General features: G+C 38.8%; 1 protein-coding gene across 2 annotated transcripts in view; it reads left to right on the forward strand.

Moving 5' to 3' along the window:
• The window catches only part of VPS13B (vacuolar protein sorting 13 homolog B), a 459183-nt gene that overhangs the window by 22563 nt on the left and 414030 nt on the right, over positions 1-22590 (forward strand). For both annotated transcript variants that reach the window (XM_084281966.1, XM_084281967.1), the window contains exon 4: positions 18640-18763. In XM_084281966.1, the coding sequence (XP_084138092.1) occupies positions 18640-18763 (124 nt within the window). The remainder of the gene's footprint in view (positions 1-18639; positions 18764-22590) is intronic.

Genomic DNA, 22590 nt, shown 5'->3' on the forward strand with positions numbered 1-22590 from the left:
GGGAAGGGACCCCAATAAGGATCATCTGCTGGTACCACACAGGTCTAGCCAAAAATTGAAACCATGTGAGTAACAGCAGAGTCCAAATGTTTCTTGAACTCTGACAGGCTTGTTGCCGTGACTGTGTCCCTGGGGAGCCTGTTCCAGTGCGTGACAACCCTGTCTATGAAGAACCTCTTCCTGATATCCAGACTGAACCTCGTCTGTCACAGCTTGACACCATTCCCTCAGGTCCTGTTGCTGGTATAGAGAATATATGTAGAATATGGTAAAGAGAATATATGTAGATCTGCACCTGCCCCTCCATTCCCCCTCATGAGGAAGCTGTAGGCCGCAATGAGGTCTCTCCTCAGCCTCCTCCCTTCCAGGCTAAACAGGCCTGGTGACCTCAGCTGCTCCTCATACATCTTCCATGTATTTTGGTTTCATCAGATAGCCAAGGTCCTAGTGTGTGGGGCCTTTTTTTGTTTGTTAGCCTGTCAGTGTTACTCAACGCTTTAGGTTAGAGTAGGAGTCCCTGGACTAAGCTAACAGCTGCTGCAGTATTGGTAATATGTAATTACTTAAAATTAGGCCTAAAGCTTGTTGGCGTTGATATCTTAAAATTGTGGAGATAATTAATGCCTGCTTTTCAAAGAAGCACAGTTTTCAACACAGTTCTGTGAGCGGAGTGATCTCTTGATCAATGCAGTGCAGTCAATGGTGCTGTACAGTGTATTGGGGGAAGCAGTATGCTCAGGTGCTTTGGATGGGTGGGCTACTTTTTAAAATTATTATTATTATTCCCAGTGGCAGGGAGTCATATTTCATGGCCTCTAGGACACGTTGTGTATGTGACTAACACCTGGGCTGCATTGTGTATGTGCTGATGCTTTCTGGAAGCTTCTGGCTTCTGCCTTCCTGCATCTGTAGTAGATATCAAGTGTTTAGGTTTTCTGCCCTGGAGTTTTCCCCCAGCAGGAACTGGTGAAGACCTGAGAGAAGAGGGGAGATGAGAACGTGCTGCTGATCCCAAACGATTCGATTTGTTCAGCCTGTTTCGGACACTCTTTGCCATGTGCTCCTCAGCTGTGGACGGTGACAGGGTTGTGGGTTAAGTGCATTGTTCTGTCAGTGGGAAGTGGCCATCTTCCCTGGCAGCTTTTCAACCCCTTTTCCCGGCATGCATTTAAATATGGCTCGTTACACGATGGGAGAGAGGCTACAAGCCTCCAAGATAAAATGGTCCTGGGGAGCAGGCCGCCTGCACCAGTGCAGTCATCTGGTGTGCAGCTGAGACTTGTAGGAGAGGAGGCCAAAGGGAGCGGGCTAGATGGATTGTCCTGCCATACTGCATGTGGCCTGTGGGCTGTAGGTTGTTCATTCTTGATATTTGCTTACAATCATAATGAACATTAAGATTTTGCAGTAAAACTTCAGAAAAAAAATACTTAACAGCATGAGAAAAATCTGTTTAAGCCACAATGAACTCTAATTCTTTTTACCAGCCTTCCACAAGGAGGGAGCATCTGGTGGACAGAATAGATCAGAGTCCCAAGTGCATATGCTAGTGGTTTCATTGTCATCAACAGACATTACATTTTTGTTGATTTATTTTGTGCAATGAATAAAACTTCATTTCCTGCTCTGTTAAGGATGTTCTACTTTGCTTGATTTGTACAGAAATGAACTATGGTTGTATCCATATAAAAGTTGAAAGAAATTGGGTGGCACGGAGTTAACAACGGACATCTTTTTTTATCTGCTTAAATATATAAACAGTTCTTTTCATCTGAAATACTCCAGTTTTTGATAATGCTATATCTTCTGCAGTTAACTTTCACTCCTCAGACTGTTACTTAAAGGTCAAGATACTCTCATCTTTTCTTCATTTATTACATAGCTAGAAAGTATTCCACTCATAAATGTGGCTTATAAAACTGTGGTTTATTAGCATATACTGATTGTTCAAGTACTTCTGTTCTGTCCTCAGTAAAGCAAAACAAGCACACTGTGCATGTAGTTGTTGGAAAACTTGATTCCCTTCTATTGAGTGTGTATAATTTAAAATGAATTGGAAAGCAGTGGGCTATACACAGCTGATCAAGTATTTAATTTTACTTTATTATGAGGTCATAATTTCTGCAAAATAATCCTTTGTAATGAAGTTCCAGTTTGGTTATTTTTAGACTTTTGCCTTGGAAAAAAAAACAAGACACTAAAACAAGATACTGAATGCGGAACAAGGCAAAGCAGTATTTCCCTGCCTGTCAAGTGATGTGTTTTTGGGACCATTCAGTACTGAGTTGTATCTAATTAACCTGCTTCTCTGTGTGTGAGTTGTAGCACAGATGTCTCGTCCTCTGTTCTGAACTGATTTTGGCTGTTTCCTTGGAAGCATTTCTGTCCTCTCTTTCATATAAGTGCCCAATAAGGTTCAGGAGCCCTGTGACTACAGGGCACCGCAAGGGAGGTGTGTCTGTGTGTGAAAACAGCAAAATATTTTGATTTGAGAATATAAGTTTTGTTGCTTTCAAGAATGTTGGAACACTTCCATTTACATGGAAATATCAAAATGCAGTTTTTTTGTGTTTCTGAAGTGAACTTTTCTGTTGCTTCTAATTAAATGATTTTTCTTCCCACCAGTTTTGGTTCTTGACCTACTACAGAAGGCAAATATTAGGGTAATGGAGCGTAACAACAGTGTTCTGTAGGCCAGTGTTCTAGTATTCTGTGAGGACCAGACTTGCTTCAGGTGGACTGGCTAACAAGCATTCGCCTTCTCTGCAGACATGCTGAATCTGGCTAGAGATCATAGAATGGCTCAGGTTGGAAGGGACCTGAAAAATCATTGTGTTCTAACCTGCCTGCCATGGGCAGGGACACTTCCCACCAGCCCAGGTTGCCCAAAGCCCCATCCAAACTGTCCTTGAGCACCTCCAGGGAAGACGTATGGCTATGGAAACTGCTGCTGTCATCTTTGAAAAATGTACCTGCTCATGAGATGCCCCTGTAACAAGAATAAGGAGGAAGTGTAGTCTGAGAGCATTGAGCTTTTTATGACTGGTGGTGACCTATCCTGCTCTGCTTAAAGGCAGTCTAAAAGCAGCACCATATGTATACATGTTCCTTCCCCCCACTTGCTTGTGCCTCATCAAAAAAAGGTGCTATTTTTATTTTTTTGTCTGCTCTAGTCTTTTATGGCCACCAAAGCAAGCAGAAGCCTCCTGTAAGCTTTGCTGGTCTAAAATGTCTGTTATAGAACATGTACATGTATTTTCTGCATATGTAATGTTCTTTCATATCTTCAACTGATTCAAAATTGTAATAGTGATATTTGTCTTCAACATGTAGAATGTTTTGTTTTTGTTTTTTAAATTAAAGAAACGCATTTCTTAGGTCTGCACAAGACTTCTGTATGATCATTGTGTATAGGTAGAAGGCAAGTGCATACTGAAGTATTCCGCCATTTTCAGTGCTTATCACTGCCTCTAGGGAGACAAAGTGCTTTCTTAAGTCATTGCTTAAAATAACCTGAATGCATTCAGGACATAATAGCTTAGTATCTTTCTTCATACGTGATGATTTTCTTTCTATCACTGACTGTTTGCAGTGAACTGGCTTTAAATGAGCTGTGATCTTGTTTTCTATGCTGGCTAGGTACAGCTTCTTGTACAAATTGAGGTCTTTTTGGTGCTTTCTTCTTGCATCTAAATTCTTATGTTCTGTTTCTTCTTATGGTTGAATTAAGATTTTCTTTTCTGTGTATGAAAAGTTACTCTCTCATTTTTGCAATTTGAGACAGACTGAAAATGGATTCTGAAATATATGTTCTGCCTGTGCTGTAGCTTTGGTTCTGTGTAGTGTGTGGCCTTTTGAAGCAGAAACATGGAATTCACCTTCTTTTGTGTCTCAAAGGTACCGGAAGCATGTAAAAGCAAATACTGAAGTATAGTGCTTCTTGCAATCAAATATATACTAAGTGATGCTGATAGTAACTGGACAACACGAGTCTTGCATGGGTGTTTTTTTGTTTGTGCCTGTTGCAATTCCGAAGCTTGTTTTAGTAATGGTTGTAGGGCAGCTATGAAGATGGGGGAAGGGAGCAGAGGAATGCGTATTGATGTAAGGATCAGTCCTTGTATTAATCCTGAACGTTTTCAGAATAATTCTTGAGTGTACTGCCCAGGAAATCTCATGTTTCAGCTTTGAACTCATCATGTAGTTCAGATTACTACTTGCTTTGCTACTTGCTACCCAGTAAGATGCTGTATTCTACTTGAGCTATTTTTGGAGAATTTTGTCTTGTAGTCCCATATCAGCTTCCAGAAATATTTGTGGTTTTTCTCCAGAATCCTGATCTAAACTAAGTTGAAAATTAGAGTAGCAACTAATTGAAGGAAAAAGATAGTTCCCATTAATTAAATGTTTACAGTACTTGAAATCCTTATTTGTTAAAGACTAGTGAGTCTTAAACATTACCTGACTAAAGCAGTTAATTCTCTTAAAGGCTGTAAAGGGATTAAAATATAGTAGATGACTTACTATATACAAGATCTGTAAGTTTACCAAAGTAGTTTGGAAGAAGCTATGAAAATAAACAGTTCTCTGAGCAGCAGACACACATCTGGCATGAAAAGCAAACAAAAAACACAAACATAAGCATCTCACAGTAATGCTTAATCAACTACAATATACCACGTTGAGCAGTAGGTATTAGCTTTAGCATTACTAAATTGGCTTGGTAGGAAGCATTATAAACACCAAGCTCACATTTGATAGTGAATTTTAATTTGGTATCTGAATATAGAAGTACGTCCAGTAATTTGATTTTTGATCACAATAAGCAGTATGTCTACAAAAGTCCAGCAGAAGTTTAATGTATGAGCTGAGTCTTCCCCTGCTGCTGGCCTCTCCCTGTGATAAAGGATGTCCCTGACTGCTTGAAAGGTGACACTGGGGCAAAGTAACTCAAATTCAGGCTCCTTCTGCCTGGAAAACTCATCTTCTTCCTCCGGAAAGAAAAGAAGAAATCCACCCTTGTTAGGTATGTAAAGTTGACAAACATGCCTTTCATTGCTTTATCTGAAATGCTTAAACACAGTATCTTTGGCTTTACTCTAACTATTGTATTGTATGGCCTTCTTTTATGTCAAGAAGAGCTGAATATATCTGAGGGGCATACTGGCACCTAGTTTCTGAACATTGTGTCATGGAGAACTCAGATTTTAAAAGGCAGTCATCTTAAGTATGGGAAAAACCTGTTTCAGATAACTTGCATAGATATGGCAGTATTTAATTTATGTCCAAGTATATTTGTGTATGTAATTGTCTATATGTGATCAAAATACTGGACATACTTTCATATTCAGATACAAAATTAAAATTTACCACCAAATGTGAGCTTGGTGTTTATGGCTTACAGATCTTATATATAGTAAGCTGTTTAGTGAAGTCTAGGCCCTTTACATCACTTGAGAATCAATGCATTTCAGTTTTATGTAGCAAAAGAGAATAAGGGAAACATCTGCTGCTACTTATTAAAATATTGGATTAAGCAGGTGACTGGTCATGCTATGATACTCTTTAATGAATGTTGTATTTCATAGAATCATATGGAATACAAGGTTTGGGTTGGAAGGGACCTTAAAGATCATCTAGTTCCAACCCTTCTCCTAGGGATACCTTCCACGGGATCAGGTTGCCCAAAGCCCTATCCAACCTGGCCATTAGTCAAATATCATTCAGTATCACCTGGGGTAATTTCTGGGGTAATAATGTTATGGTGAGAGAAAAGGGTGTAAAGATGGAATGTGAGTGGAGGCTAAGAATTCTCTTATTTTATTCTCCATTTTTTAAGGAGCGCTTTTGTTTTTATTTCTACCACTTTTGATGTCTTTGTCATACTATCCCACGTCCATTTCTGATCATTTACTTATTTGTCCTTTTTGTCTCTGTTTACTAGTAAGTATTGGAGTAAGTAAGTAATTATTGAAGGTGCTTTCTACCATTGTGGATTAATACGCCTTTAAGACCAAAAGGATTTTTTTCATCATCTAATCCAGTTTTATTATACAAAGGTATCTAAAAATTGAACTAGATTTCCCTTATTTTTAGGTCAACCAGAAATTTGTTTTTCTTTGAGCACCTGAAAAAATGGCTGGAAGTTTTTCTTCGGCAGATTTATGACAGATTTTTAAAAATTTGATCAGGATGTTTGCAGGGCTAGTGGCTCTAGGAAACTGAGTATCTCTGGCCTTGCTACTGAACACTTGGAAGCACAAGAGAAAACTCCCAACTTCCATGATTCAGTGCTTCTCTCTCTGATGGTATTGGCATGTGGCTGGTGCTGTCACAAATGTACTCTATGGGCTAATGGCATATGCAGCAGGCGAGCAATGTGAGATTCTTGGGAGGCAGAAATAGAGAGTACTTACTTCAGTTCCCATCCTCATATCAGGAAGAGAAAGAATTTCTAGTTCAGACTTGCTACAGAGGTTAGAACAAAATTTCACGATAGTTTAGGAATATGTAAATGAAGTGGTCACTGGCCATAAAGGCCTTGATGAAACCCCTGTCTTATGAGGCCTTGAAAATTAGTGATGTGCACCTTATTTAAATAGACCTTATTTAAGTAGCAATGACAGGTAGTAAGTGTGATTTCATCACTGATTTACATTAATTCAAGTGTTGTTAAAATTCTCTGAAAGTGGAAAGCTACTGTCTCAGCTTAGAAGCTGATTTTTGAGGATCACATAGACATATAAGGACTTCTTACGCACTTAAATATTGTGTATGCATTGGGGATTTGTGGTTTGTTGCATCATAACTTTCTGGCCCCCAGTCTTTAGAAATAGTGATGTAGCCGATTAGGTGCATGAAGCTAAATAACTTTTTTCTTATCAAATATAAAAACAAATACTTTATCTCTTTGTACAATGAATCAGGTAGTAGTTAGTGTCCAACTTTGTATGCACAACTATGGTATGATTCAGCCCTAGTCTATGAGATGTGGAATAAATATTTGATCCTCAAGCTGCTTGATGGGGAACGAGGGCAAAGATGAGTAAGTGGAGGATGTTTGTGCATGGTGGATTCAGTGGATGTACCGTGGGCAGTACGACAGGAGGGTGTTGAAGCATGATCCCTTGGTGATTGTTGTGGGTGGGCGATCCTGGATCATCTTAGTCCTTAAGTTAGAGGCATTACCTAAAATTCAGATCAAGACTTCTGTGAAGTTAAGGATTCAGTTTCTGAGTAATGGAATTGCCTGTTGCAACAACTTTCTAAGTTTGCAGATGATACTAAGTTAGGAAGAGCTGTTGACTCCATGGGGGGCAGGGAGGTCTTGACAAGTTGGAGAGCTGGGCAATCACCAGCAATATGGAATTAAGATCGAGTGCCTGATTGTGCATCTTTGATGGAGCAGCCTTGCATATATGTACAGGTTGAGGGTTAAGAGGCTGGAGAACAGCCCCACAGAAAGGGATCTGGGGATTCTGGTCCCAGCAAGTTGCACATGAGCCAGCAGCGTGCCCTGGCAGCCCCAAAAGGCCAACCCTGCCCTGGGGTGCCTCAGGGCCAACACCGCCAGCCGGGAGAGGGAAGGGATTGTCCTGCTCTGCTCTGTGTGGCCTCACCTTGGGCACTGTGTGCAGTGTGGCGTGCCGCAATATCAGAAGGAATTAAAACTATTAGAGAATGTCCAAGTGAGGGCTATAAAGATGGTGAAGGGTCTAGAGGGAAAGATGTAAGAGGAGCAGTGGGGTCCCTTGGTTTCTTCAACTCCAGAGCAGGCTGAGGGGAGGCCTCATGGCGGCCTGCAGCTCCCTCACGAGGGGAGCGGAGGGGCAGGCGCTGAGCTCTGCTCTCTGGGGACAGCGACAGGACCCAAGGGAACAGCATGGAGCTGGGACAGGGGAGGGTCAGGCTGGGGATTAGGGAAAGGGTCTGCACCCAGAGGGTGGTCTGGTACTGGGACAGGCTCCCCAGGGCAGTGGTCACAGCACTGAGCCTGCCAGAGTTCAGGAAGAGTTTGGACAACGTTCTCAGACACATGGTGTGACTTTTTTGGGTGGCCCTGCGTGGTCGGGAGATGGACTTAATGATCCTTGTGGGTCACTTCCAACTCAAGACTTCCTGTGATTGTACGAATTGCTTGAGGGCTACAGATTAAAATAGCATCAGTCAAGGAAAGCTCTCTTTCAATTGGTATGAATACAGTTGTGTTAAACAAATGTATAGTAGTATTTGTGGGTGGTATGTTTTAAGTTAGCTTCTGAAGAAGCTCAAACTATCCACCCTCAGTGCGAATATATACCATGGAAAATTATAAATGTTAGAGGAACCTGCATAGTTGATGATCTAACGGTGTTACTTGTGATTAGTCTGTCACTTAAATTTATAAAAGATTTCCTAATGTAAATTAATTGATCAAAACCTGATGAATTATAGATAAGAGAATATTTGTGTGTTTAAATATATTCCTTGGTTTATGTTATTCAGAAGTTTTGTTACGGATGTTGTTCTGTGTTCAATTTGAAACAAGATATGTTCTTTTCTTCTGTCACACTAAATGCTCCCTGAGCTTTCCTGCTTGGCATTATATAAGATTAGAGGCTTTTTTGAGGCTTATTACTCTTATTTCTCCATCGTCTAGTTTTCAATCTCTTACATTTACACGTGGCTGGAGTACCCAGCTGAACGCCTAACAGTAATGGTCCCGTATCTTTTTGTTCCCTTGGGCATTCAGCTCCAGTTTTTGCTGACACTCATTTTCCTCCCTCATTTTAAAGCTGTCCTCTTTCTTTAGTTATGGAAGAAAAATTAATTTCTATTCAAGGTGAGTGGCACAGATTTGGGAGAATGTATTTTAGTTTTAATTTTAGCTTAAAAGGAAAAAAACACCGCTTCTCTGAATAATTTGTGCCAAGGAAAGTATTCATTTGAGGAATTAGTAATATCAAAATTGTCTAAGGAAGGCAGTGGCATACATGGGGTGATTACTTGAAAGAGTAATAAATGTCACATCCTGAAGTCCCAACTACCTTGGAGAAGGCAGGTTGTATTTTAAACTATCCAATATGATAAACACTTACATGTTGTGATCTTATAATTAGAGAGGTCTTTTGTGAAACTTTGCAACAGTTATAATGCAGTGTTGACAGTTAGACTTCTTTTAACATATGGTGGTTTTGTGTGACAGGTTGCTGACTCGTTTAGAAGATAAATTACTGTTTGTTTAGGTTTAAAGTAATATTTCAAAAGCTTTTTGATTTAAAAAGCAGTGTGTTATAATGAGCAATAAATTCCTTGAAACGGTTTACATATCACAGACTGACAATTGCAAAAGAAATGACAGATTATAAGAACTCCTAATGTACATCTTGAGTAAGTTGCACCTATGTGTACTCTTTTACATTTATTAACCAAGACATTTGTACAGTCGTTCAGCTGGCTTAGTGGTTTAGTCCATTAGTTTTGTTAACTGATTTTATTTAGGTAAGATGTGGTTGATGAATTACACTTGGTGAAAAACTGTTCTTCCCAATATTGATATGTGAAGGTAACTTAAAAATAAAGAATAAAAAATAGAATACAGAATTTACTTATGTTCGAGCTATTTGAATATCATTAATACCACTGTGTATTACGTACATGTACATAGTGTACAAATAGTACACTGCATGAGAGCAACCATCCTCACTAAGTTAGGAAATTAAGTATTGTCTTAATATAGCACTAAAAAGCCCTTAGCATTCTTTTTGTGAAGGTTGTTCTTAGAAACGTTTTTAGTCATGTTACATTAAAGGTTCCAATTCCCTTTTGTAGACTGTATTGTATGCTGAGACCCTACTTTTTCTATAGTGAAATTCCCCACACTTTTGAGTTTGCAGAAGGCAGTGAAGACTATAAAGAAACTCAGAAGAAACTCAGTATTGCTGTGCCCGTGGCTGACAAATCTTATTCCTGCGTGAAGCTCCCTGCACTGGCAAAAAGATTGCCAAAGTAACATTTCCCCTGGTGCTGGGGTTGCCACAAGCTCAGATTCGGCTTGGACCCATCTGAGGCAGTAGCTCAGGAACAAAGGACTGTGAGGCTGAAAATCTGTGGCCCCAACATGTTTTAGTTCTGTTGGTTTTAAGATGGGTACCTTAAGTAAGGAAACCAGACGTGTATGGCTGTGTTATCTGTCATTCATTCTTCTCTACCTCTTCTTCCATGCTCAACCATTAAAACTTGAGCATATTGACCAATTTCAAACACTTTTGATGGAGAAATGGGATTTAAAGGACAATAACCTATGAATTTCTGAGAAATCAGTAGCAGGTGGGGAGATTTTAGTGGGTATACGCCTTCCCATATTGTCCTGTAGTATCTGTTTCCATGTGGTTGCCCCCTTCCTTTTCTACCCATCCCCAGCAGATGCCAAAAGCCAAACACTGCCCAAATGATGCTCAGCAATAAGAGCTCTCCTGGATAAGAAGTTCTCCAGGTAAAGCTTTGTGTCTTTGTGCCTTCCCCTGTCATGTGGCAGAAGTTTATTTGAGAAATGGGGCTTGCTCAACTGGCCACGTTGTTGCTGGGGGCCTGCTGTAGGTATCCTGCTCGATACTGGTAGGGATTAGGAGAAAATTTGGTCTGGACAGTATTATACCCTCCTCTGAGGGAAGTGGGTGGCAAGGTTATGTTGTAATAAAAATTATTACTACATCCTTGGCAGGTGCTTGGCAGAGGGAATTCTTGCACAGGGATCTGGCTTTCTAATAAACTGTAATGAGAAGTGTGTGAGGGGAAAGTAGCCCCTAAAGAAAGCGGGAAATGGAGCTGCAACTCCAATCCACCAGTACATAGGGGTACTCATTTCCCCCAGTGATCTTCCACTGTGAAGGCAAGTGCCATCTTGGCTAAGGGTCTGGGGCCAGTTTAAATAGGGTTGAGGACTGGTGCTGGCCCTCTAGCAGGTGGAACAGATTACAATAGGAAGAGTAAGCTGAATGGGCCAACATTTTGCTGATGGTTCCCAGATGTTGTTTAGTAAATCAGCAACCTGATCAAACCACGCTCACCAGAGTTTTTCTTTCTTCTGCAGTGTTCAGGAGACCATATTAATTAATGCTGTAGAAATACAATGCTCAGCTATTCTTAACTAATATTTCAAGGGACTTGTAACAAGGGTGAGAGCATGCCCAGTCTTTGATGCATCTTCTAAAATACCATGAAAAACGTGTGAGCTGGTTTAAATACTGTTACTTTGGGACAGAAGATAAGCAGTGATGTAAGAAGAAATGTGCCTGATAATGTGCCGACCAGTTTAGTGGCTGGAACTGGCTGTGTTGTGATGCAAACCCATCGCCACCCCTGACCTGTGCGTGAAGCTGAATGACAGTGGAGTGTTGTTGGGTGCCCCACATCCACTAGTTTTGCTGAAAGAGCTCATCTAGCTCTTCTCTCCTCTGACTCCTCTCCTGCCAGGCCATCCGGGTTTCAGAATTACCAAGTGACAGAAGTCACTCTGAGCTTTGTGGAACAAACACGTTGGATATGCCTCTTTTTTTTTTTTTTTTTTTTTTTAATTCTTTCCGTACTTCCTACTATAGCAATGTCAAATCTTGAGTATAGCTGCCAGTTACTACTGTAATATTTATTTATTTTTTTTAGCTGTTTGTTGTTTTCTTCTTTGTAGTGTAGAGGGCTGTAGTCAAGGATCAGGACTTCATTTTGCTAGGTATGAAACACAGGAAAATCTTACAGAATTAAGATGCTCCCCCACCCCTATCTCCCCAAACCAAAACACTGGGCAAACTTCCTGTAATATGAGGAAGAGTGAGATCTTTGAGAAGCTTAACCTGGGAGAAATTGTTGAAAAGCCATTTTGAGGTGTTTATTTCTATCAAAAAGCACTTACATCATGGTAGGTGGTCTCTTTTTTTTTTTTTTTTTTTTAAAGCACAATAAACATATCAGAAACTTTACTAGATGATCAGTTAACAGTTTATAATAGAAGTTTCTTCCCAAAACAGAAGGAAGATATTTGTACAACTCACTTTCCTCAAAGTCTTGCAAAATCATTTTATTAGTTGCTCTGTCTTGGGTGTTGAGAAACGGGGATGTATTTCTGAGCAGGCTGAGGAGCACTTAGTGAGAACAGTCTGTTTTATTTATCTTTGCCTCTGTGGCCTTATCGCCACACTCTTTCAGGCTCTGACAGCTCCCTTTCTTGTAAACAGAAGAATGCTCCTTTCAAATACCTCCAATAATCAGCTAATCAAACCAGTAGCAATGTCACGGGGAGATGTTCTTTCCCAGAAATCAATAGCCAGATTCTGCAGTATCTGCGTAACAGCTCACCACAAGCTTCTGGGCTTTCAGTTGGGGCTGCTGGTGCAGCATATTCATGTATCCTCAGTTTTTACATAGAAGTTGAACTCATACCTGTGTTTCAGAGCACACTGTGCTGTACTAATATAGAATATTAGCACAATCTAAGTTTAGTTATTCTGTAACTAGACTTGGATTATGCTCCTGACCTAGTACAGGTAACTGTTCAGCGTGCTTTGTTGGTCACTGCTACTACTTGATTATCTCAGTCAGCTGAAACCAGATGCAACAAGGAGAGCAAATACAGATTAACACCTTGTTAAATCAGTTCTTGATTGTTTCAGGTTGTTCATTATTCTTAACCAGGTTATCCTTGTTTATTCTCCCACTCATCAAGGTGCTGGGTCAGCTGGCTACAGACTGCACTTCTTCCCCAGTTCCTTGGTATTTCTCCTTAATAACCCAGTACATAATTTAAAGAGTTGTTTTTGCCATGTTTCTCCATGAAATAATACTGAAAAAAAAAAAAGATGAGGTAGAAAAAATCAAGACCTTTCATCATGTTGTCTGTCTTAGCGAAAGACAGATTAATCTGATTACTCACTGTGAGATGTGTGATTTGCCTATTTGAGAAGTCTTAAAATTGGGTTTTGTAATAGTCAGATTCTCATCAGGACAACGTGTGTGTGTGTGTACATACATATATACATAAACTTCCATATGTAGTACTGAACTCCTTAATTATCGTACAAAAGAGCAACCCAATCTGATTTGGTTAAATATTCCTTTTTGATATTTTGTAGTATCATGATTTAAAATGTACACATATATGTTCTCTTATATAATGAACTACTTATTTTAATGTCAATGTGCATTAAGACTAACCTATATCTCCCAAAAGATTTACAGATGTCATGGCTATATCACTATTTTTTTTTTTCTATTCAGTGTTGTGACATTCCTAAATTGCTATTCATTAGAACAATCATAAAACTGTTTTCCTATTGACATACTTAGCTGATGACTCTTAATGAAATATTCCTATCAGGGTAATTGTGCAACAAAATGATTGGGGCTGTATTAAAGTTGCTGATTCATTTGTAAGCAACTGTTTGACCTGTGCTAGCTAGCAGAAGTGTTGCAAAATTATACAGAAGAGTAATAGTAATGAATTCATATGAATACAACAAATCTGTATGAATATGTATATAATGTGTTTCACTGCTATATGGTAATCAAAACATAATCACAGATCTTGATTGTGCTTGCCATTTTAATGAAACATTTTAAAGACAATCTTTTTTTTTAAAAAAAAAAAAAAAAAAAAAAAGAAAACACAAAACTTGTGTTCTTTTATGTTTTCTTTTTTCATGTAGAGCCATCCTAGAGCAATTTGGGATGGTCTTCGGAGATGATGGAGCTCAAGCACCTGTTCAAAGCAAGCCCAGTTAGAGCAGGCTGCTCCATGGCTTAGCCAGCCAAATATTGAATAGCTCCAAGGCGATTTCACAACCTCTTTGGGCAGCCTGTTCCAATGTGACCACCCAGCTGGTGGAAAAGCTTTTCCCTAGACCTTCTTGGAAGTGCCTGTTTTTTAACTTGTGTCCATTGGCACTTCTCTCACAGCACACCTTTGACAAGAATTTGGCTCAGTCTTCCCTGTACCCTCCCAGTAGGCAGCTGTGTAAAGCAGTGGGATCTCCCTTTGTTCTTCTCCAGTTCTTCTCTCAGTCTTTCCCAAGACAGAGCACACGTGCTCCAGGCCCCCTAACCACCTTGACAGTCATTTATTGGAACTGTGGTACACCCACATCATTCTCATTCTGGACAACTGTGTGTGCTGGAGAGCCTGTGACTGAACACAGTATTCCCCACGAGGTCTCAAAAGGGCCAAAAAGAGGGGAAGATTACATCCCACAGCCTGTTGGCTTTACCCTTACTAATACAGCCCAGCACACGCTTGGCCTTCTTTGTGGCAAGGGCAAACTGCTGAGTTGTTCAACTTGCTGCCCATTGGGACCCTTGCATCTTTTTCTGTAAATCTTTTAGCCCTTTGCTCCTAGTCTGCACAGAGCGACCCTGTTGCAGGTGCAGGGCTTAGCATTTGCCTCTGTTGGACTTCTCAGAGATCCTGACAGCCCATTTCCTCAGCCACTCAAGGACTCCGTCAACACCAGTTGTGCTCACCAGCAGATAAACTCCTCTTCCCAAGTTGATACCACCCCCAGTCTTGCTGTGGTACATTGTCCCATCTGCTGTCCCATCCTCTGGGCCTTAAATAAGGATATGAAACACGGTGGGTTTAGTACTGGTGATTGAAGGATGCCACCAGTAAGCAGCCACCAGTTGGCTTTGAACCTCAAAATGCAAACCTTAGAGCCTGGTGGTCCAGGTGCTTTCCACTCAACTTATCCCTTCGTGTCCAGTCAGGATCAGCTGTGCTAGGACAGTCCACCAGCAGGGAAGAAGTTCTTCTTCCATGGTTTTTGCATGGTGCAATTGCAGATATGCCTCATGTAGGTGGGAATATGTATGTTACTGGGCAGTGAAGGATATTAAAGCTCATTGTCTTAGAAATGATGAAGGAAGGAAAAAAGAGCAAGGTTTTTGTAGAGGAAGAGACAAAACAGTGAGAGGGAAAATGCAGGTGTGTGTAATAGTTCCATAGAATTGGTGGTTTTTTATTTTGTTTTTTTAATTCAATGGTAATTACTTTTACACATTTTCCTGTTCTCTTTTAAAAAGAACTTTTTTTTTTTGCTTGGTTTCGTGAAGGCAAAGGGACAATATTTGCATAAATAGCTGAGTGATCCCGAAGAGAAAACATTCTTTCCCATAAAGCATGCTCACGAGACAGGTTAGAGACAAGTTTTATGCATTTTAAAATGAGAAAGTGTCTTTTTTCCAAGAAAAAGAAGCTTGTATTTTAAATGTGGAAAACGGAATAATGAGCACAGATAAATTCTGTCTGTTAGGAAAAGATCATAATAAACCCCATCTAGTATATTTTCAGGTGCTGTCAATTTTAGCTTGCTTTAAACCTTGCAGTAATTGTTTTATATGGTGTATTGCAAGAGAAAATTGACCGAGGAGCTCGTGTGTAAATTTACTAGCCAAGGTGCGATTAGTGTGTTACTTATGACTTGCATAGTTTTAGATGTAACCATAGTGCTCTACAAAAACGTTCCAGGACAGGATCTGGTCTGAAGCATTTGCCAAAAGGATAAAAGAGTGAAGCCTGACTGTGCAAACTTTTATTTCTCCTGATAGGTTAAAAGTTACCGTGATGCATTAGTGTAGTAACACCCCTATGCAGAACCATATGGTAGAATTTTTTGAAATTTTCTCAGCTCTACTTATGGCATAAGCTGCAGGGGAAAGCAGATTTTAGTAAATGAGTTACTTTCTTAAAAGTCAGCACTCTAGATGCATCGTGTATATTTTTAGTTTTGTACTGTTGCGATTTTTGACTTGGAATCGCTACCATTAGTGCTAAAATGAATGGGCACTCTATCAAATATCCTACTCTAACTGAAGTTATTAGCACTTTCAGAATATTATTCCCTTCCCATCCCCAATATAATTTTTACTTTAGCTTTAAAATGTTTGTCATCTGGTGTGAGCTAGATTTATTAGAGTGTAGTAGTTTTAGTACGTTTTGGCTGCGTGTTTATGATGACATCACTGTAATCTATATACAGTATGTGATTTCAGTTGTTTCCAGTGTTAAATATTTTCATAATTATGCTAGTTTTGGCAGTTCACTTGGAACTTTTTCACATCTCTTTAATGAACATGTTTTACTTCTGGGCTTATGAGACAGCCACATGCTTGAGAAATTAATAGTGTGCTCTTAAAGCTAACATTGAGCAGAAATGTGCAGATACAGAAAGCTTTTGGACTTAAGTAGGAACGTAGTTCCTCTAAGGTCACAGCCACTGGTATCGTCTTCTGCAACTAAAGAATGCAACGCTTATTTTAGAAAGCATCAGTAGCTGTTGTGAAAATGCTGTGTGTTCATGTTAAAATAAAACAAACCATACAGCTCTTGTAAACCTTTTCCATAATTGTGTAACGTAAGGAAATGAGGGGGTGTTGTCCATGATTAAAAGAACTTTTTTCAAATATTTGGTCGGGTTCAATAGGAGGAAGTTAAATCAGTTGTATTTCATCTTTAAATGATAGTAATATGTATGATGAATGTGTTGCACAGATTTTGCTTGAAGTTATGAAAAAGTTCATCGGTCATGCTTGTGGCAATACAGGGACAGAAGAATTAGTCCTGAATGTCGGCAGGCTTGGTACACTTCACACTTGCAAAACAGAATGCCTTTTTTTCCCTCCTCAATTTTCTTTTTCACGTAGCCAACATAAATACTGAGAGGCGAGCATAATGTGGTGCTATCAGGTCAAATCATTAAGTGGTCCTGCCACAGCGCTCTGCGCAGTCTGAGCTTGGGAAAGAAGGAAATGTGCTAATTGAGCTGGTTGGTAACCCTGACATTTCATTTTCTGGCAACTACATAGCAGTATGGTGACTCATCTGAAAATATATTTTCATAGTACGTATGAACTACTTTCCAAGAAAAAGGGTTCGGTTAAAAGTAATTCAAACATTTTAGCTTAGAGTCTGTAATTTTATTTTTTTCTCAGTAAGCTGGAGATGTGAAGGAGAGGTGAGCTTTCCTGATTACCAAACATTTATTTTGATGAAGTGGCTTCTTCCAAACAGAATTGATATTGAACGCCCATTCTAATTTTTTGTGCATTGGAATGGAAAGTCCTGGATGATGACTAAGCACCCACGTCATTTTTCATATATCAGATTGAGAGTCCTATATGACTAAAACAGCCAAATAATGGTAATTAAAAAAAGAGCAGAAATTTCTAGGATCTGGTCATGACCAAACTCTTCTTTAAGATGTATAAATTATTTTAATTCTATATTAATGACTAGGGAACTTCAAATCCTTTGTGGTGCTCACCCTTTTTTGAGAAGTTATCTTCTACCCATTCCAAAATACGAATGTATCTGTTTTTCCATTTTCTCCAAATAAGTTTAGTCTTCTATTTATTTTTTCAGCATAGGCTTATATTGCTCATCATCTCTGCTTTTCTTTCTGAAAAGTTATTTCTGCTTTCCTGGATAATTTCCCTCTGTGTTCTGTTTATGTAAATATAGAATGGAGAGAAATAAACTTTGTCGAATTGTTTTTGAAGCTGTAGACTTTTATTTAGGATTTGTCAGGACTAATTCTTCTGATCGTGTAACTTTTTTTTTTCCTTATAATTTCATTTAAGCATTAAGAAAACAAGTAATGGGAAATTTCTGTGTCCTAATTTCTCCAGGATTATTAAAAATGCCAGGGAGCATGTAAGGAAATGTGTCACCTGCTCTGCTTCATACTGTGTTGCTTTACATTTGTTGCCTGAACCCTTTCTTTTGTGAAGACCCTCTAAGGTAACAGTAGTACCCAGAGAGTACCCCACTAATTTCCTGTAGCAGGCTGCATCTGTTGAAGAGATAATTCAGGTTTTATCAAAAGCTGTAAGAAATTGCTTCTTTCCCAAGCTGGTCTCCTAATATGCTTACAGGAATATTCACATTACTTTTCTTGCGTTTCCTGCATTTGAGTTTCATAATTAAACTGTCATTCTGGAATGCGATGGCAATACGGATGGGGTATTTAAAACCTAAGCTCAGCTCATTAGGATTTTCTTGTCTGCAAAATTCATTGTGTAAGGCATATTTCATAATCTCTGATTACAAACAATATTTCCTGCTGCTGAACTCCAGAAAGTAAATAAGCTAAGTAAGCTATATGAAAGCTCAAGATGAGCAGTTGCCTTTGGTTCATTTATCTTTTCTGGGGCCACGTTTATTATTTTAGAAGCCTGCAAAAATATTTTGCATTGTGAAGCAGCTTCAATTAGCTGTATTAGGAAGGGCTTGACTCTGACAGCTTGTGTGAGGTTGTTTCACGAGCAGGCACATAAGCTCGTAAAACAAGGTAGTGTTTCTCATTTCAGGGCTCTGGCTTTGCTTGAAGGAGTGTTTCAGCAGAAATGCAGCTAGACGTACTTTGTTCAAGTGAAATCAGCAGTTAAATAACAGAGTATTATTGTTATTTGAGTTAATAGAAGTATTAATTATAAAATACTTTTTGTTTTTAATAAACAAACGTTCTGTAACCATTTCTGTAGTTAGATGGATGTACAGAATGTACTGAGGGAAAAGCATGGCTACAAGTTTAATATACCAAATATTTACCGAGTTGGTTTTCCCACATTTATTTTGCTTCTTTGTTTGATTGACTCAATTGCTTTCTTCTCCTCTAGCAGGAAGACCATGAAAGTTGTGGTTCTAGTTCAACAAACCGCAGTACCACGGAAAGCATGAAATCAGCAGTAAAACCACGACGAGTTCAGCAATCTGCTTCTCCTGACCCTGATTTACCTCCAGGTAGGCAATAATATTTCAGAAGCTTGATTGTGCTTGAGTGATGATAGAACATCTAAATTTTATTTTAAGTTATTTTCACACCTCTGTTGAATGATTTTACCTTTTAGTAGTTCTGTCTATCTGAAAATCATACAGCAGTGAAGAATAGAATACTGGAATATTATACAATAGTAGAACTGAAGCACAATAGAACTTTGTTAATCCTTGCATCTTTCCCTTCCATTTTGTTGTATCCTTAATTTTACATAACCTGTTTGTAAGTAACCAGGGTTAGGTTAGTGTGAGAACAGTCCTGTAGAGGTGGTGTGTTCGATTTTATCCTCTGCTGCTCTGGTTCTTCTGTTTCAGATCACTCTGTGTTTTCTATTGCTCATTAACTGCTTAGTGTTTCACATTAAATTCTTTTCCCACATGTTTTCAGATCCTTAAAATGCTTTTAAAGGTGAGGTTTTCTCTTTGAGAGTAGTAATTCTGACAGATGTTGCTTATTTAGTCCTCTGTCTACTTGTAGAGATGTTGATTATTTTTTTTTCTGACATGGAATTTGTCTCAGATGAACTTGGAAATATTTGTATGATACAAAAATGCCTGAAGAACTATGTTATCTGATTATTTTTGTCTCTCAGTTTGCACAGAAATTTCATGTATGAGGTTTAGTTTTGTGCAGAAAAATGAAACTTGAGAGCACTGGAATGAATTGCAGTTTGCCTTCTGAGGGCATGTAATTTTAGATGGGTTAAAGACATGACAGTTTTGTGTTGTTTGGTTTTTTTTTTCCTCGTGTCTTTTTAGCAGTTCAAGTTCATACATGTCTTAGCTTGAATCAAAAAAAGAACACTGAAGTTCAGTGCATGGAGTATTATGTACACATTGGTATCGTCTTCCTTTGGAATGGGTCCTTGTAGAGCCAGAGCTGGAGGCTCTTGGATCTCCAAGATCCACCAACCTCCAGTGACTCGGGGCAGCCACCATGTCCTACCATGGACAGCGCTTTGGCTCTTGCAGCACGCTGAAGTTTGGTTCTTGGGGTCTCACCTGTGAACAACAGGAGGCAAAGACTTGCCAAAGTATCGGAGGCTTATATTGCCTTCTAGGATGGCTCTAGGATTTGGTTTGAGTTTGTTTCCATGAGTGTCATCTGTGGGCTTCCCAGAAGGGTCTAGTCTTAGGGAGAGGAGTAAAAGGTTGGAGGCCTGTGTATTGTGCTGTTAGCATCTGATAAAGTTGAATATTCCAAAAGATGTGTTTCCACGTGTCCAAATTCAACATGGACATTGAAAACTGGTTTGCATGTCGTCTTTTATAGATGTATCGTGCTTCTCAATGATTACTGTGAATGATTATAGAAATGACATGTAAGGTATTTGCAATACTGTAGCAGATTACAAGGTGTGGTGACAACTTACATTACTATTTGATAGGTTTTCTAGGTGCATTTTGTGCTTCTTTGAAACTGTAGGGCATGATCACCTTCTTCATCGGGATCACACTGCATTGTCAACTGCATAGAGTATGTTTGTAGTGAATCCTAATGATGCAGAGAGTATTAGGGAAAAAATTACCTTATTGGTTGGGCTTGGAATCACTGCCCATGCAGCTACATTCTCTAAATACGGCTGGTTTTGGTGTTTGTTTTTTGTTTATTTTGGATGTATAAATAATGCTTTATTTAGTCACAAATCCTATGTGGTAAAATGGCCTAGATTAGGAGTAGAGACTTCCTTACAGGAAGATTTTATTCTCTGTGGTACAGCTTTAATTTGCCCATCCTGGGTTTTAGTAAGTTATTGAGTCACCTAGTCTATATCTGCTTTAATCTTGGGAATACACAGGTATTGAACTACCGTTGTAATTTGTTGTCATTACTGTTGTTACAAAGATTTGTGTGTCCTTTAGTTCTGCTGTGTCTTTCCGGGATGGAGCTAGGCAGAACTCATCACAAAGTCTAGCTTTGGGATCAACAGAGCACTGCTAAATGTAGGGGAGAAGTCTGATGATACCAATTCTGTTGAATCAACAGACTGCTCCGAGCTGTAGTGCTATGATATTCTGTGGTGTTGGAGCTGAACCTGCAGCCAGAGTTCTTAGTGCACAGTGCAGTCTACCGTGTTCTGGAGAATATGGAAAAAGCATCTCTGTGGATTGTGTGCTGAACCTCAGGACTTAACCCTATGGACTGTCTAGTATTTTTGGTCACTTCATTGTGGAATATCTGAACTTTAGTGGCAAGGATAGTCAGAGTGTTATGTTTAAAAACTACACAACTAAGAATCATCCCCCACGTGTTTTCTCCCACTTATGTTTTCAAACAATAACCTTTTCTTTTTTTTTATTACATGTGAAGTTACCAGTGTTTTGTTTTAACTTTGTTTTGGATGCTAAAAGATGCAGGTAAAGTTGATTTTCTTAAAAGACTGATCCTCGTTCATAAGAATCTGTTCGTAGTATATTTGAAGCTTAAAATTAATTAGAATGATGGTACCTGCATTATACTTTTCACAGTGTGCTGCACCACTAGTTTGGAAATGTCTTTGCTGAAGAATGTAGTAAAGGTTTTATCAAATTCCTGACCCCTATTTCATTTGGGAGATACAATTCTGCTCCCTCTTTTTGTGCATCCAGGCAAAAAGACATGTAGATGAAAGCTCATGTTTTGGATTTTAGGTTAGTCCTTGTTGCTGCTCTGTTCAGTCCTGAAAAATGTTGGAATCTACCCATAGGATCTACTTACAGAACGCTCTATTTTTTGTTTTTGCTGCTGTGATACTGACTTTGTCAGGTTTCTGTAATTCAGAGAAGCAAATTGTAAATTAGGATGACTTTGAAAGTTTCTTGAAAGCAAAAAAAAAAAAAAAAAAAAAAAAAAAAAAATTGGATCTGTGGAAAGATGGCTTCAGTTTCTTCAAGGGAATAAGTAGCTTGTTCCAAAATAATTGTTACTGTTTATGATTTTGTAGTTTCCAATTATAAAGTCTGCCTGATATCTCCACCCTGCACTTAAACAACTAAATGATTTGTGTCTGCTTCTATTAATAGACTGCCAGTTCACACTACTCTGGTGAGGAAAATAGGTCTCTTACGTACTTTATTCATACATGAATGGAAATTAAAATCATACCCTTAAGTATTACAATCATGCATCAGGCTTATTTAATTCCTATAATCTAAAAGTATGCATTACCATCTTGTCAGTGAGAAAATACTGAAAAACAAGTAATTTGATGTATTTTTTTTCTAGTAGTTTTTCAGATTAATGCACCAAAAAGCTTAATGCAGTCATATTTCTAACATAATCTGTTGGAATTTTTGACTTTTGCTGGGTTTCTGGTTTTCCTGTTTGTGTAGACAATGCTCTAAAACATTTTCCACATTTTGTTTCAATACAATTGCAATGCTATTAAGATGACAGGAGGAGTTAATGTTATTTCTGCCCTGTTAAAGCTAACCTTACTCAAAGGGTAAAATATGCTCAAGAATAGCATAAACTGAAGCAATGTAAGTTATGATAAGTAATGTGATACACATTTTACAATTAAGATTATAACATTGAAACACTTTCTAAATGTATGACTGTGCTTAATCAGAATCCAAATGTTTTACTAATGATATCTGAAAGCATGCCTTGCATTTAATAAGGAGGTGGGTGAAGGTTTTGAATGCTTAAAAAAGAAAAAGTACTGATGTCAAAAACTTGCAGTTGTGGGACTGATGAAAATCACTGCTAAATGCATTCCATGTACTCTAAGATGAAAATAAATATTTGACTATGAAACTGTGAGTAGCTGAAAAAAGCAGAGTAGAATGGAAGTAGCAGCCTGAGTCTGCTC

Source organism: Netta rufina (genome assembly GCF_964035555.1).
Source record: "Netta rufina genome assembly, chromosome: 2".
Lineage (NCBI taxonomy): Eukaryota > Metazoa > Chordata > Aves > Anseriformes > Anatidae > Netta > Netta rufina.